The sequence below is a fragment of the Mustela putorius genome, unplaced genomic scaffold (genome assembly GCF_011764305.1).
Source record: "Mustela putorius furo isolate JIRA1106 unplaced genomic scaffold, ASM1176430v1.1 tig00000145_pilon_pilon_pilon, whole genome shotgun sequence".
Lineage (NCBI taxonomy): Eukaryota > Metazoa > Chordata > Mammalia > Carnivora > Mustelidae > Mustela > Mustela putorius.
This window is the reverse complement of record NW_025421294.1, coordinates 16,268,215-16,285,640: the sequence shown is the minus strand read 5'-3', so window position 1 is coordinate 16,285,640 and position 17,426 is coordinate 16,268,215. Positions and strand designations below refer to the sequence as shown.

The 17,426-nt window shown below is 44.5% G+C and overlaps 1 protein-coding gene across 9 annotated transcripts in view; it reads left to right on the top strand.

The window, feature by feature from the left end:
* The window catches only part of SH3RF2 (SH3 domain containing ring finger 2), a 125,819-nt gene that overhangs the window by 57,199 nt on the left and 51,194 nt on the right, over positions 1–17,426 (top strand). For all 9 annotated transcript variants that reach the window (XM_045075335.1, XM_004744708.3, XM_013052340.2 and 6 more), the window contains exon 5: positions 5,172–5,495. In XM_045075335.1, the coding sequence (XP_044931270.1) occupies positions 5,172–5,495 (324 nt within the window). The remainder of the gene's footprint in view (positions 1–5,171; positions 5,496–17,426) is intronic.

Genomic DNA, 17,426 nt, shown 5'->3' with positions numbered 1-17,426 from the left:
GGGCGCCTGGGTGGCTCAGTGGGTTGAGCCGCTGCCTTCAGCTCGGGTCATGATCCCAGGGTCCTGGGATGGAGTCCCGCATCGGGCTCTCTGCTCGGCAGGGAGTCTGCTTCCTCCTCTCTCTCTCTCTGCCTGCCTCTCTGCCTACTTGTAATCTCTCTCTGTCAAATGAATAAATAAAATCTTTAAAAAAAAAAAAAAAGAAAACAAAGGAAGAGCACGTGCTAGACTCCGTCCACCTGCTTCTCAAATATAATACTGTAACCTGGAGTTCCTAACTTCTGTGTCCTCCAGCCTCACCCTGGCTTGAGGCAGGTCATTACAAATTTAAAAGAGGTTCCATTGTTTAAATGCATTAACTGGATGCTTACCAGGCACAAAGCATTAAAAGTAAGCAGTGGGGAGCTACAAATGCAGTAAGAGGCATGCTTTCCACCCTCTAGGAAGGTTGGGTGAAAACAGACAAAGGCATAATTGAGGATACAGGCGACCAGTTCTTTCATTCTTAAGAGCCAAAACAGGTTCTGAAGCAAATGGTGTGCCCAGAACACTATCCAGCTTGCAAGATTCTCCACAACTCTTTCCACTCAGTTAATATCGAAGGGATGAAAAATGGAGGGGAAGGAAAGAGGATGAGTCCCGAGAGGCTGGTCTTCTAGTAAACAATATTCTCATTATCAGTGCTTTTCCTCTTGCTGAGGCACACACACCCAATTCTCTCCACCTGTTCAAATCTCACTCGGGTTACAAGGCTCAACTAGAAGCTTGGCTTCTTCCATAAAATTTCACCACTAACTGACCACTCAGTTGTCTCTGTCTTCTCTAAATACCTAATGGCTGTGTTCCTTATACTGCACAGGCTAGACTAACACAGAACAAGTACTATGTAAAAAAAAAAATTAGCTAGTTCCCCTAGCCCCATCTGTCTTCAAGGTAGCTGAGAAGTACCTGGGAGCACACTGTCTAGTAAATATCATGATCTCTGCTGTATCATAAAAAGTTTGGATTTGATCCAGAAGTCAGTAGACACCATGGAAAGATTTTAAGGGACCCAGAAAGTCTATCAGACGTGGGTTTATTAAAGACTGTTCTTCTGGCTACAGTGGGAAGAATAATTTGAAGAGGAGAGCAGAAAAAGCAGAAATACCAGTTAGGAGGCCAGTGTGTGCATGGCCCAGTTACAAGACGACAGTGGGTTGGACCAGGAGATGGGAAATAAATGGATGGATTCAAACACCGCTTAGGAGGTAGATCCACAGGACTTGAATGTTGAGGGAAGTGAGGAACAGGACAGAAGAACTGGTCAAGAATGCGTGCCTCACTTTCTGCTTTGTATCTGCTTAGGTTAGCAGTGGAGGCATTTGCTGGGTCAAATAGCATTTGCTAAAGAGGGACAGTTAATAGTTAACATGGGGAGACAGTGGTTAAGTCTCCAAGGACAGAGATCAGCTATAGTTAATACCTAGCTGGATACATAAGAGATGGCTCAATTTTTGCATTTTAGAGTTTGCACGGTCCCCTGCATTATTTCAAGATGCTTCTCCATAGCTCTGGGTGGGGGAAAGGACCATTGGCTTTATTACCCATCTCTGATATCCTTTTTTCCAAAACTTCTACGTTTAATGATTATTCATTTGGACATTCTCCCCACTACTTCACCTCTAAAATTAGCGATTACAAGAACCCTCAAGATTATCATCAAACTAGCCATTGCTTCATTTGTTCTCCTAATTGCGAGGAGGGGAAAAGGATAATCAAGTGGTTGCTCTAATCTGGGAATCTGATTTTCAAAAATTACTTGAAATCTTAATTGAGCTTTTTAAAGCAGTACTTAAATTTTGACTCCAGTCATTTCATTAAGACTAGCACTTGCTGAGAACTCTTTAAGTAAGTTTTGAATTACTAGCGCCAAGCAAAGCAATAGGAAAGAAGGAAAGCTTTCTTCTAAGAGTGACATGGGTTTTTGGGGGGTTGTTGTTGTTGTTGTTGTTTTCTGCACAAACAGGATTTTTCTTGTTAATGTATCATTTGATTTATTGACGAGCACCTGGATAAAAAGGTGGTAAAACAAATGCTGAGCTTAGACCCATTCCTGTCAGGACTTCTCCAGTGAGCCCTGCCTGGGTTATGTGAACCTTGCTCAGCCCAATGAACCTCAAGGATATTGTTTCAAATGAGTGGATACAAATTTAAGAGCTGTGCAGTCCTCCCTCAACTGAGCTATTAATCATGTTGGCAGAGCAGAGGGCAGACCAAGAGTCACACTGAGCCCTTTGTCAATGTTTCTGATGAAAACAATGAAGGTGTTGCTCACCTGGGGACAGAACAATTAGGTAGAGGGGAAAAAAAAAAAAAGAAAAAAAGAAAAATAATCAGCCTATTTCATTGTACCTGTGAATGACCATAAAGAACTTTACTCATTCAACTCAGAGAATATATATTGTCCTCTTACCGGGTGAACAATGGAGGGATCGGTGCTCTAGGAAACGTAAGACCTTGTCCCCTCTTCCAGACTGCCGTCAGAGCTTGCCTAGACGATTTCCAGAACTTCCTAGCTGGTCTCCCTACTTATGGGCTGGCACTTCCAAATAACATCCAGAATGAGCTTTTATGTGTTTCTTTTTATTTGCATACGGTAGAATTTACTCTTTTTGGTGTCCACTTCTACAAATTTTGGTAAATACGTACACCACCATCAAGATAATAGAGTAGTCTCAACACCTCCCCCCAAAATAAAACAGCATGCAGACTCTCTGTAGCCAGCCTCTTCCCTGACTCCCAACTGCTGGCAGTGCTGATCTCATTCCTGCTCCTGTAATTTCCCTTTTCCAGAATGTCCTATCAGTGGAATCATACGGAATGTAACCTCTGAGTCTGGCTTCTTTCACTTAGCACAGAGCATTCTGGACTCATCCGTGTTGTTAGGTGGATCCGCAGCTTGTCCCTCTCTATTGACGAGCCATGATCTACTGTATGGATGTGCCAGGGTTTGTTTGTCCGTGCACCAGTTCAAAGACAATGCAGTTATTTCCAGTTATTAGCAGCTATGAGTAAAGTACTATAAACATTTGCATACCAATTTCTGAGTGAGCCTAAGTTTTCATGGCTCTTCAGTAATTACGTGGGAGTGGGCTGGCTGGGTCAGATGCTAAGTGTGGGTTTAACTTGGTTAAGAAACTGCCAAACCGTAGCATGAGCTTTTAAAAGCATTAATCAGATCATGTCATTCCTCTATCTAATCCTGCCAGAGGCTTCCTATTACACTTAGAATAAACTTGAGCCTCCTAGGACCTCTGGGACCCAGCCCTTGCCTGTCTCTTTGACTACCTGCTCCTCACTCGCTCTGTTCCAACTTTGGTTTCTTTCCTGACTTTTTCTCAAATAGACTGTTTTTTACCTCCTTAGGATCTTTCCATTAGGATATGATCCCTCTGTCTGGAATATTCTTACCCCATATTCACATGGCTAGTTCCTTCGTGTCATCTGTGTCCTGGTTAAATGTCATCTCCTCAGTGGGATTTCCTTGACACCCCCCCACACTCTCTATCACTCCAAAGCCTGCCTGCCTGCCTTTCTTTCTTTCTTTCTTTCTTTCTTTTTTTTTTTTTTTTAAGATTTTATTTATATATCGAAGGGAGAATCAGGCTCCCCATGGAGCAAGGAGCCTGATGCGGGACTCGATCCTAGGACACTGGGACCATGACCTGAGCCGAAGGCAACCACTTAACCAATCGAGCCACCTAGGCATCCCACAAAGCTCTTACTTCTATCTGATATTCTCTTGTTTTGTTGTTTACTGGCTGTGCCATTTATAGATCACCCCTTCTTGTCCACAGCTCTCTCATCTGTAAAGTAAACATAATAATGCCACTTCCCTACCTGATGATTTTCTCTTTCACAATATTACAAGCTTCTTGAGGTAGGAACTACCTCCTCTTTAAAATTTTCGTTATTGGTGGGACACCTGGGTGACTCAGTCAGCCAAGTGGCTGCCTTTGGCTTGGCACGATCCCAGCATCCTGGGATCAAGTCCCACATTGGGCTCCTTGCTCATCGGGAAGCCTGCTTCTCCCACTGCCTCTGCCTGCCTATGCTCCCTCTCTCTCTGACCAAAAATTTAAAAAAAAAAAAAAAAGAAAGAAAGAAATCTTTAAAATTTTCGATATTGGCTATTTTAGTCCTTTGCCCATTGTCATAAGAAGTTCTTAAATGGGCAAATTCCCTTTTACTTTTATAGTTGAATCTCTACATTAGAATGAGACTTGTGGCTTTGGAGGGCAATTTGGTCAGCATATTTCAGCCTTCCGAAGGAACTGAGCTCAAAATACAGCACAGTTGGTGGTTGTCCCAGAGCTAGGACTAGATTGCAAGAGCTGGCTTTTTTATTTTCAGGAATTTTGCTAGCTACTTATAAACCACTGATAGATATTTATACCATAGAAATTAGTAAACTCCACAAAATAGGGCTCATTCTTTTCTTTTTCTTTCCTCTTCTCTTTTCCTGATTTACCAGCTTATCATGGACTAAGACGTATGGAATAGGAAAGAATGGTGGGGAGATGAAAGTGTTCAAAGGAAGTAGTGAAAGCTGGTCTTAGCTTAAAGATTCAAAGTTCCGGACAGATTGACATTCTGGTGCAGATGCTTCTCAAATATATAAACCTGAGCAACTTTCACATACACATGATTGCACAGACACTCACTGTGCACATCTGGGGAGTAGAGTAGAGATGGACTGCCCTCAGGTAGCTACCAGTCAGGGTGTAGGGGGTGGGAATGGAAGGGAAGTGATTGCAGGGCAGTGTGTAAAGTGCCCCAGTGGGAAAGCACAGGGGCCGCAGCCCACCCAGGGGCGTTCGGGAGAGGCTCAAAGAGGAAAAGGGTGTGCCTGGGAGAAATGGGAGAAGGAAGACTGCTCCCAGTCGGCGAAGAGTATCATGGCTTATTTTTAACTCCCACAGACCACAATAAAGAATAAAAGCAATACGTGCTTTGCAAGGGAGTCGTCAGGGTGTACTGATACAGCAGAGTAACTGGGACATATCGCTAAAAGATGGAAGTTGACCAAAGATGACTGTGGCATCTGAACTCGTGTCAGACTAACCTGGGTAGGACTTAGCTGCTCACACTAGATCAGGAAGCTAACTTGTCATGGACTTCTGTGTTTCCAGCCCAACCTCACTGCAAGACACCTCCTAGAGAAGAACAAAGGCCGGCAGTCAGCCCGCACAAAGAGCCTGTCCCTGGTGCCCTCATCCTCCCGAGGCAAAGCAGCCAACACACCCACCCTGCGAAGGGGCCCTGGGTCCAGGAGGAAGGGGCCTGGGCAGTTCTCCATCACAACAGCCTTGAACACTCTCAACAGGATGGTTCATTCTCCCTCGGGGCGCCATATGGTGGAGATCAGCACCCCAGTGCTCATCAGCTCCAGCAACCCCTCTGTGATCACCCAGCACATGGAGAAAGCAGACCTTCCTCCCAGCTCTGTGGGGCAGGTAGGAAACACACCATTGGAATCAGGGTATATTGGTATTAGGCGGGTCACGCACACCGTTTCACAAGCAATACTGGATATTTAGTACCTGACGAGCATCCATAATGCATTAATAGTAACTACTGCCGTGTGTATTACATGTCAGAGCTGCAGACGTGTGACCTCCTGTTGTCCTTGAAACGGCCTCTTGAGTTAGGTGTCATTACTGTTATCCCCAATTTACAGGTGGGAAAACTGAGGCCAAGAGGAGTCAAACAACTTGCCAGATCCTCACAGATACTTTGCTTTCCCATACCAAAAGCCACAACATGGTTCCTGTCCCTTAAAGAACTTCCCTCCAAAAAATGGCACCCGTTTTCCCGAAAGGGTTTTGGCATCACGGTTAGAGATTGACTTTTCTGTCCTGTGGCATCATATGGAAAGGAAGGAAAAGAGAAAGGGAAACTGTGGGTTACTAGGTGTTTTCAGGACTGGCTACATAATCCACAGGGCCCAGTGCAAAGTGAAAACAAGATAATACGTGCAAAGTGCTTAGCACAATGCCTGGCACGTTACGAAACACCCGATGAGCACTAGCTCTTCCTACTATTATTACTAAGCCCAAACACTGAATTGCCAACTGAAGGGAGTGGAGAGTGTGGCAACCCAGAAGCAGAAGTACTTTTAACAGCATGTGGCTATTTAGGTTGAAGGGTACTTGGAAAGATGAAGGACTGGAGGTAGGAGGCAAGGTAATTAAGAACAACTACATGTTGGGGATTCTGCGGAAAACACTCTTTGGAACGATGCAGGTGGCAACTTGAAAGGACAAACTTCAACTTGCACTGATGTGTTTTTTTGAAGCTGTAAATCTTGTTTTAAAACATGAATCTCTACCTTGGGATTAAAGGACTTAATTGGACTCTAATCCCTTTTTAACAAGACGAGGAGGAGGAGAAAGTCAAGGGCTTCTCAAAGACCCGTGTGCTGGTCTGAAACAAAAACAATCTCTGTGACATTTTCTGTCGTACACCACTGTCTGGATCTCGAAGAGGCTGACTGCTCATGTGCTTCCGCCCACCGGCTGCGCGACATACACTCACTCACAGATACACGCACACACATGCACACAGACACACACACACGTACATCTTCCCCTCCACGTACTCTCTGCTGACTTAAAGAAGCAAAAAGTTCCCTTCCTACACACACATTCCAGATGCTTTTTTACAAGTACACACATGCTTTGTGCCCAAAGTTCTTCCTCCACCACAGATACACACATGTGCACACCCGCACGCACGTGCACACACATACACACACTAAAATGAGGGGCCCAGTGACTTATAATTAAGCCAAAGACTAACTGAATTTTTCTGAAACCATTTTTTATAGAGAGAGCTGGATATAGGAAGTACAGCCCACACTCAGTAGATACAAGCAAGCTCACTCAGCTCTTAAGTTGGTTTCCCAAAAGATTGAGCCCAGAGTCACTTTTCATGTGCCTTTATAATTCTTCTTTCCAGTCATTTGCCTCATCTACAGAGAGGTTGGACCAGAGTGGAGAATCCTAGTAGGATTGAAAATAAATAGTATCCCCCCCACAAAAAAAAGTTTTAATAAAAAAGATAAAATAAATAGTATTTTTTTTCTAGTTTTCACAGACGGTGAGACTTCCAAAGTTGGGCATTTGCATATGCTAGTCCCAGGGAATCTATGCACAGTATCGATAGCCTTTCTCATTTCAGATGGCTGTGGATTGTAAGTATTTCTACATGTTTGCCCCGGTGTTGTCAAAAATACTCTTAAAAGACTTCACTTAATAAGCTACATCTAAAGAAGGGTAAAAAAATTTGAGCAAATGACAAGTTCTTTTGCTTTTTTCTCTAAATCCTTCCAAGCTTTCCTCTCTACCTTCCCCATTGCACCACCCTGCACAGTGCCTAGTCCCTAGTAAGCACTCCAAATCAAGGAATCAAGACATTGGAGTTAAAAATCTGGGCCGATGCTAGTGACAGATCCTCAGACAGGGAAGACTGGAAGAGGACTGGTTTTAGAAAGCTCAGACAGGTCAGTGTAACTCTTTCAACCAATAAACATCTGTTGGGTGCTTACATTTTGCTAGTAACCATAGTGAGTACTGGGGATTCTACTACCAAAACAACAAGAACAGCAGCAATATTCTTGGCCACTTACTGAGACTAATATGATTGATGGATGGGAGAAATAGGATGATATCCTCTGACAGCAAAGTCTTTTATTTGCTGCTGGTCTCCTAAGTCCTGCTCTCTATCCTAAAAGGTGATAAGAGCCTTTGTAGGGGAGATACTATCAACACTTTACAGCAAGGTAATTAAGTCCTCCCTCCCAAATGATATGGTCACAGTCCATGTAATTAGTAAACAGTGAGAGTCTGGATTAACCCTAGAATTGTCTGATTCTCGAACATACACTCTTGTCACTACACTATGCCATCAACAGAGAAGTCATCAGGCAACGCTATTAGGATGTTAGTGTAGTTCAGCTTGGATGTCTGTAGCCTCCCTCCGCTCAGACCCTTCACCAGACTTCCCTTAGACTCCCAGGCCCTCCAGCATTGTCTTCCCCACCCACCACATTCTCCAGTAAAGAATTTGCCTTGAGTCTTTCACACCTAATTGTTTTCACTTACTATCACTTTGTTCCTTTATGAATTATCAACTGTGTGCAACCATCACATAGGCTGCTGTAGGCACCACTAGTAAGCCCTTGCTGTCCAGGAACTCCCAATCTAGTGGGGACACAAAAAATGAATGACTGACTATAGTGGGGTTAGGGCTTCCTGACATGGGACAAGAGCCTCCTGGCACCGACATTGGCTTTAGCAGTTCAGAGACGCAGAGTTAATAACACAGACCTACAGACCGAGAAAGCTGTTCCCTTTCCAATTTTCCCCAAACCCCTGGATGATATTAGGAAGCTCCCAGTTTGGTGCAGACGTTTGCTAATAATCTGCCTCTGGAAGAAGAAAAGAGCATGGCCTGAGGACCAGGGCTTGAGGCAAAGCTATTGCCCATCTCTGAACTGAATAACACTGAACATTTTTCTCATATTGTCTGATGGGTAATCTTCCATATGTGGTAAGTGCTACTGGTTTTATGTTCACAGAAGTGTATGAAAACAGAGGCCAGAGCAAGGAATTTTGTTTTCCTGTTGTTGTTGTGTCTTCTCACCTGTGGGAAACCACTTGACACGTTTGGCTAGAAGGTCAGGAAATGACCTCATAGATGAACTTTGCACTAAATACAGCTATCCTTGAAAACAATTCAGGATTAGACCTGAAGAGGCTGAGTGGGTTCTCTGGGAAACTGTGATGGAGGAGGTTAAGTGGGGGATTGGAACCCATGGAGTTGGCCTTTGGGAGAGTTCTGAAGATGATCTCTAAGTCTGCAATGAGAAGGGATGCCTTAGAAAGAGAAAGTCAACTGCACCAGATGCCAGTTAGGAAGAAATCCTTCAGCAGTGGAAGCCAGTGGAAGCCAGGCCCACCCTAGAGATTCTGCAATTCACTTGTTCACGATGTGGAGGCTGCTTGCCCCGTTTCTCCCGCACTCACAGAACAATGAAGCACTCTTCTTTTCTGGTCCTTCAGTACACCCTCCATGTCCTTCCCTACCCCACACCCCACTACCTGTCCCCCACCCCCTCTCCTTCAGCCTGCCACTCTTTCTGTACCACATATCCCGGTTAGTGGAGCTGCTGGACAACTAGAAAGCCTGCCATCATTCCAGAGTTTTCTCCTTCCCTCACCTCTTACATCCAGTCAGTCAGCAAGCTCCTTTTGCCACCTGAATAGTTGCATAACTTCTGTCCGTTCCATCCCAGTGCCTTCGTCCGGGTCCGCAGCTCTTGCCTAGACCATCGCTTCAGCCTCCACCCTGGTGTCCCAGACGTCAGGCTCAGTCACCACACCTCACCCCACCCACCCCTTCACCCCCACCCATTCTTCCAGTCACGGCCTCTATCACAACTTCTTGAAAACCCAAATCCATTTCAGCCATTTTTCTTACCCAAACTGCCCGTCGGTCCCTACAGACCACAGAAGAAGTAATTAATACCTGCCGCTTATTGAGTGGCCACTAAACGCCAGAAACCATAATGATGATTTGCAGACATGCTGACTTGCCCCACAGCTGTTTAGAGTAGGCACTGGTATGCCCATTTTATCAAATAGGAAAACGTGGGGGACAGAAAGATGAAGTAACTTGCCTCAAGTCTCAAAGTGAGAAACAGAGCCAGGATTTGAGGGCAGACCTGTGCTCTCTCCCCTAAATAAGTTAAGGCATTCTAGAGCCTCCATGATCTGGCTACAGTCCCCCTTCCAGCACTCCCAGACCCCCATACCCACGACGTACACACACACACACCCACATGCAAATGTATGCATGTGCATGCACAGACACACACACCAGCGTGCACACACACAAAAGTTGTAGTGATTTACTTGACACTTTGAAGCACAGTACGTATACCCCAGGCCACCTCTCTGCTTTTTGTCCTTATACCCAGCATAATGCCTGCATTTTTACAGGCAAAGAACAAATGTTTGTTGATTAAATTAAAGGCTATTTCTCTAGGAATTTATTTTTGGTGCATTCACCTGTTACAATCATATCCACATCCCAAAAGCCCTTACGCATTACCATTTCCTTCAAGAAGTTCTTGCCAGTTCTCCTGGCAGAATTAATATCTCCCCGGTGTTCACAGCATTTTGTTTATACTCGAGTTATAACTTGCTTGGCACTGTCAATACCACACATACATCTTATCACCATGCTCACCAAGAATGCATACTTCTTCAGGGCGGGGATGGTGTTTTGTTCATTTATGTTACTGTTGACTTTCCAAACCCCAGTAAAGGTTTCTAATAACACATTTTGCTGCAAGAATTAAAAACAAAGTCAGAGACCTCTGACTTTTTAAAATAATTACCAGTCCCTGTCCCTTCTTCTGATTACCCAGAAAACAGAAGAGATAAGACAGAGAAGAAAACGGCAGGGCGCTGAAGTCAGGGTAGGAATGCGGTTCCCTCCCCCATGCTGCCTCCATCCCATTTTAGGATGACATTGACAAGTCCAAGCATCCTTCCTGGGCTCCTAGGACGATGAGCTGTCATGGACCTTGGGGGAAGTCTGTAAGACTGACTTTCCTTTCAATCCTATATTTGGATCCTATATCTGAATAAAGTCACTTTTAAGAGTTTGAGCTCTAAGTCCAGATCCTTTCCCTTTCTCTGTTTCATGGGAGTTTCTCAGACTGACTTTTCGGTACTCAGGACTGCCGTGAGAGATGGTTGTTACTCAGTATTAAGATAATTTTTTTCCTGGGGCACCTGGGGTGGCTCAGTTGGTTGAGCCTCGGCCTTCGGCTCAAGGCCATGATCTCGGGGTTCTGGGACCAAGCCCCATGTGAGGCTCCCTGCTTAGCAGGGAGTCTGCTTCTCCCTCTCCCCCTGCTCTTGCTTTCTCTCTCGCTCTCACTCTCAAATAAAATCTTCAAGGAAAAAGAAGGGTAATTTCTTTCCTTTAGAGTCTCAGTGCTAATTTATGCTTAAGATTCTAGCTAACCCTCCTTCTAAAGTAATTTATAGAAATAGATCTATCCTATGCTTATAGTCTTATGTTAATATCTTCCAGTATAAATTTTCCATCTTTCCAATTTTCACTCAGCAAATCCTTCTCATAAATGAAGATATCAGAGCACTTTTTTTATTTTCACCCCGATTTTATTAAATTTTTTTATTAACATATAATGTATTATTAGCCCCACGGGTATAGGTCTGTGAATCGTCAGGCTTACACACTTCACAGCACTCACCATAGCACATACCCTCCCCAATGTCCATAACCCAACCACCCTCCCCCCGTCCCCCTCCCCCCGATAACAGAGCACTCTTGAACTGACTGGGGGGGTCCCAAAGAGTTGTGGCTAGAAAAGTGGGAAGCTGTCTGCTCAAACCGTTTTGTTCCATGTCACCTTCATCTACCCCAAAGTGCCTTCTGTGAACCCTGACAGGTGCTTGAAATGTGTTTGTTAAGTTTTCAAGCATGTACCCCTGGCTGGACACAGCCCCTTAAACTGTTCCCATAAATTACCAGTCAGGCCTGAGCAGGAGTTCCCTGGCGGACACCTGCAAGAAAGGGCGCAGTGTGGGACCACAGTGCCTCTGCCTCCTGCTGCAACGCCAGATCCCCCCGAGTTGAGAACCATCACAAGCTGCCTAGAGAAGGTGTTTCATACAGGAGAAAGCCCTCTGGCCACACACCCTTCCTTATCTCAGTGGTGAGACTTCAGGTAAGTCAGTAGCCACTCTGAGCTTAGGGTTCCATTAGGCATACGAGTACCTCTACCTCAGAAGATTGTTGGGGAAATCAGAAGAGGTAAAGCGGGTACTGGAATTTCTTAGGTGTCAGTTGCTCGATTTCTCTTCAATCACTATGCTGTACAGGTTATAATGGAAATTATAAACATGTAAAAAGTAGAAAGAAGAATATAATGAAGCCTTGGGTACACAACACCAAGTCTCAGTGATTATCCACTCACGGGCCAGTCTGATTTCAGTTTTAGCCCCACTCACAATGGGTTATTTTGAAGCAAAGCTCAGATGTCCTATCATTTCATCCACCACATATCTCAGTATCCCTTTACAAATTTTAGTATTTTTGTCTAAGAGCTTAACATCACCAGGATGCTGTTATCACACATTAGAAAATGGGCAGTGTTTCCTTTTTTTTAATTTAAATTCAATTAATTAACATATAGTGTATTATTAGTTTCAGAGGTAGAGTTCATCTGTCTTGTATAAGACCCAGTGCTTGTTAAATCATGTGTGTGGGCAGTGATCTCTTAAAAGCATTAAATATTCAGCCACTGTTCAAATGTCCATATTTGCCTTACAGGTATTTTTAAGTTGATTTGTTTAAATGGCATCCAAATGAAGTAAACACTTTGCATTGGGTTGATACATCTCTTAGATTTCTTTTATTCCACAAGTTCCCTCTCTCACCTTGTTTTATCCTTAGACATATGTTAAAGAAGCCACATAGTTTGTCTTACTGGGTTTTTGCGTTCTGGGTATTGCCAGTGGCATCTTTGTCACGGTGTTCAACACATTCCTCTCCCCCCATACTTTCTGTAAACTGGTATTTAGGTCTAGAGGCTTAACCAGCTGCAGGCTTGACTTTGGCAAGAATACCTCATAGCTTGTGCTAAGTGCTTCTCTTTTTGGGGTTTTGTCTTGTTTTGTTTAAGTGCACAATTCATTGGCTTTTAATAATATATTCATAGAGTTGTGCATCTGTTACCATAATTTAAAACATTTTCATTGTTCCAAAAAGAAACCCCACACCTCTTAGCTCTCACCCCTTAGTCCCCCATTTCCCTCCACCCCCCCAGCTCAGCCACAGACAACTCTCACTCACTTTCTGTCTCTACATTTGCCTATTCTGCTCATTTTATATCAGCAGAATCACACAGTATTTGGTCTTTCACTTGGCATTATGTTTCAAAGTTCCTGTGTTGTAGCAGGTATCAATACGTCATTCCTTTTTATGGTTGACAACTTTCCATTGTGTAGAATATCATGTGGATACACCACATTTTGTTCAGCTATTCATCAGTTGATGGACATCTGGCTTTGTTTTGGTTTTTTTCCACTTTTTAGTATTATAGATAATCCTGCTGTGGACATTTGTGTACAGGTATTTGTGTGGGCACGTGGTTTCATACAGTTCATAACTAGGAGTGGGATTACTAGATCATATGGTAACTTTATGTCTAACTGTTTGAGGAACTGCCAACTATTTTCCCAAATGATTGCACCATTTTATATTCTCACCAGCGGTTTATGAGGGTTCCAATTTCTCCACGTCTTCACCAGCACTTGTTTTGTTATGTCTTTTTTATTATAGCCATCTTAATAGGTATGAGGTGGTATCCATTGTGGTTTTGATTTGCATTTCCTTGATGGCTAAGCATCTGTTCGCGTGTTTATTAGATGTGCGTATTCTTCAGAGAACTGTCTATTCATATTCTTTGCTCTATCTTTTAATTGGGTCATTTATCTTACTACTGAGTTTAAGAATTCTGTACTCACATACATATATGCCAGGTGCATGTCCCTTATCAGATATAAGACTTGCAAAATATTTTCCTATTTGTTGGCTGCCTTTCTGTGTTCCTGGTGGCGTCCTTTGAAGCACAAAAGTTTTAATTAACGATGATGTCCAGTTCATCTATTCTTTTCCTTCATTGCTTATACTTTTGGTGTCATTGCTAAGAATCCATTGCCTAATCCAGGTTCCCTAGGATTGACCCTGCATTTTTATCCAAGAGTTTTCTAGGCTTACCTTTAGATATGATGCATTTGGAGTTAATTTTTGTATATGCTGTGAGGTAGGGGTCCAAATTCATTCATTTACATGTAAAAAGAATGTCTCTCATTTTGCATAAAAATTGATTTCCCATCAGCATTTCACCTAATGATTTGAGGTGCCATTCATGAACATTCATTTGGGGTTGCAAATGGTGACATTCCAAATCTTTCATTCTTCCTAAATTGTTTTAAGCTTCAGTTCTTCTACAAGACTGACTACTTCTTTCTAAGGGCTGAATGTGTGTAAGATGCTATACTGTGAGTATCTACATTTTTTCACAGATTTCCATAGGTGCTCAGCATATATTGAGCAATCCAAAGTTCATGCCTCAACCACTATATCCCTTCTGTCTCTCTCTATTTCTCTCTCTTTGTCTCTTTCTCTCTCCCTTGTTTGTTCCTGGGAGTTTCCGTAGCTCAAAGACAGGACTCATTTCTCACCACCTTCTCTCTTGGAGTGTTGCCGTCACTGAACTGCTACTACCCTTTTTCCACTGGCCACTGCCAGCTGGGCTAATCGCCCCCTGCCTGCCTGTGCCAGTCTTCTTGTTTACATCCTTATCACTGCCTTCAGGCCAGCCTCAGCAGCCTGGTCTCTTCAGCCGCCGTCTCACCCTTCTGCCCCTCCTGAGGTCTGCCTCCCACCCCTGGGCTAAGACCAGGAGAAAAGACCTAGATCTGTTCAGCCTGGAAAAGAGACAGTTAATATAGGAATGAGTGTTGCTTTTATTTTCCTGAACTTGGGTTTATACTTCTGGGTCCAGAAGAGGAACAGAACATAAATCAGAACATGAAGGATTTCATGAGGTCCAGGAGAAGTCTCTCCCAACACGTAGACTGTGAGAAAACGAATACTGAAAATGCTGAAGGAGCCTATGGAACCTATTGCTGTTGGGTTTGGGTTTGGTTTCTATTCTTCCTTGTAGAGGAAGGCAGCTTAGTTTTAACAAGAAGGCTTTGAGTCAGCCAACGCTTCATGTCATAGCTTTGCCATCTAATACCTAAGTGACATTGAACTGAATACCTTACCCCATTGAGCCTTGGTGTCCTCATCTGCAAAATGCATAGGTCCTTCCATGCAGAGTCATTGCTGCTCCCTATAGCCATTGCTACTACCTTCTTTGCTCCAAGCAGAGCTTTGAGAATATATCATCATTTGTGTGACTGAGGAGAACCCCTGACTTAAAGCAGGCAATGAGCTAGACATACTCAAAAATTTAGATGGCCCTCTTGAACTGAATTTCCTAAGGTATATTTTTCACAACTACTAGCAGATTTGGGGTGATCTTGTCTCATTTTATACATAAAAGAACTGGCAGAAAAGTATGCTTCTATGACAGATTCAAGGTCTTCCAAAAAAAAAAAAAAAAAAACTTAAGTGAAATAATTGCAATTTATGACAGAATTAGGAGTACTTATGATTTATCATTTAATGTCTCGTGCTTGGGTCCTACGGTCCCAGGTGGCCATAGCGATTATTAGCATAAAACAGGTGCCATCATTGCTGCATGAACCATCACAGACCAGTTAGGCCACAGAGAATCTGATCTAAGTGCTCCCACCCAGCCACTGCTTGGCCTTGGGTAAAGCATTTTTGCCTCTTCAGACCTCAGCTTCCTTGTTTTCTCGATGGAATAATAAAATTCATCTGGCAGAGTATTATGTTGCTTAATTCATTGAGAGTACATTCGGAAGCTAGGTAACACCATGAAAACCTGTTCCTGTATTTAGTTCATGATGGTCATCGGTGTGATCCCACCCCGTGCTCCAGCCCGCCGTCACACAAGAGACCTGCATCCTTTCTACCCATTGCAAAAATTTTCTCAGCCCCAGCAGGTGTCAGGTGGACTTCTCAGAGGCAGAGCTTCCTAGCAACATTTCTCGGCATAGGCACTATGGTGAGAAAATGTGGGCTTTGGGGACCTCCAGATCCGGGATGAAACTCTCGCTCTGCCTCTTACTGAGCAAATTACGTAATCTCTCTGGGCCTCAGTTGTTCCATTCGTGAAATGGAACTCATGGTAATTTTTTTCTAACCTCACAAGACTGCATGAGGAGAAGACAAGGCAGTACATGTAAATGAGATACTGGCCAGGGTTTGGCGGTAGCAAATAACTCAATAAACGTTCACTCTGTTATTAATGCTGGGTCAAGTCAGGAAGCTCTAACCATCTCCCACCCCCAGGCTTCACTGAGAAGCCGCGTACTTCAGAGGATCTGTTGGAGCCTGCCTCGCAGCCCAGAGGCTTCCAGAAGGCCCTTTGCTCCCTTGATAAGCAGTGACAATTTCAGAAGAAGGGAAGGGAGTGACTTTTGGCTTATATCTAGGGGGCCCCTGGGACATACTCAGTTCTGATCCTGTTATCCCAAAGGGAACCCATGGGAAGGAACGCAAAAATGACACCAGGAAGAAAGGCTCTGGACAAAAGAGATCAGAGTGTGAGACTGAGGCAGGGCCCTCTCTCTGCCGTCTTCCGCACATACCTTTCAGCTTCTTCTGTGAGCCCCGTCCTCACCTGGGCTGTTGCCCAAGCTGCTCACAGCCCATCAGTGGAAGCAGCCAACAAGGAATTTCTGGGTGCCTCCCGTGCACAGGCACGCGCGACACAGTGAACAAGACAGACATGGTCCCTGTTCTTATGAACTGCAAGCTATCGGGGAAGACAAGCAGGGAACCAAGTAGACACATACTTGATTACAAGACTGCGATGTGTGAAGCGCTGTGAGTTCAGGATGGGAAACGAAGGGGGTTTGTAAGGGAGGGCCCCCTCCTCTGCGAGGTCAGAGAAAGCCACCTGAGAAAGTGAAGTAAAGGATGACAGAGGCAGTGGGTTAAAATAGTAGGTGAAGCAGGGCGCGAGGCTGGCTCAGCCAATAGAGGGTGTGACTCTTGATCTCGGAGTCATGAGTTCAAGCCCCCTAGTGGGCATGGAGCTCACTAAAAACCAAACAGGTGAAGTGAAGCCCCACGAGCACCTCTCTGGGTACTCAAAGCCCAGTATCTTCTCCAGAAGTCAGCGCAGCAAATGCCAGCACTCCTGGTGTGTGGCCACACCCGTACTCCTCGGCTCCCTGCCCAGCCCAAGCTCCCTGAGGTCCTCTGGAGAGAAGCCTCTCTGGTTTCTGGTGACCACAGCAGGTTCTCTAATTAACCCTGCCGCTCTGCTTGCTTCTTTGATTCAGCATTTCTCCAGCGAGAACTTAAACTTGACATCATCACTTCACCCAATTAATCCTGGCAGGTGAGGCCCTCGGGAGGCCCAGCCCTGCCCAGGTGAAAGGAGGAGCAGCCAGGCTTGCACCTCGGACATCCAAGCACAGACTGTTTAGCTCTGGATGCCAGAGGCAGGGGCCAACACATGTGCAGGCGTGCTCCCTCGAGCTCTCACCCCCCCGTAGAACCAGCAAAATACAGTAGAAGCACACGAGAAAGTGAGGTGTGCAGGGCAGCAGTTGGACAGCGGAGAGCAACGTGAGGCACCAATGTCCCTTCAGGGCACAATGACGTTGGCCATGTGGCTCAACATTGCAACGCCTCAA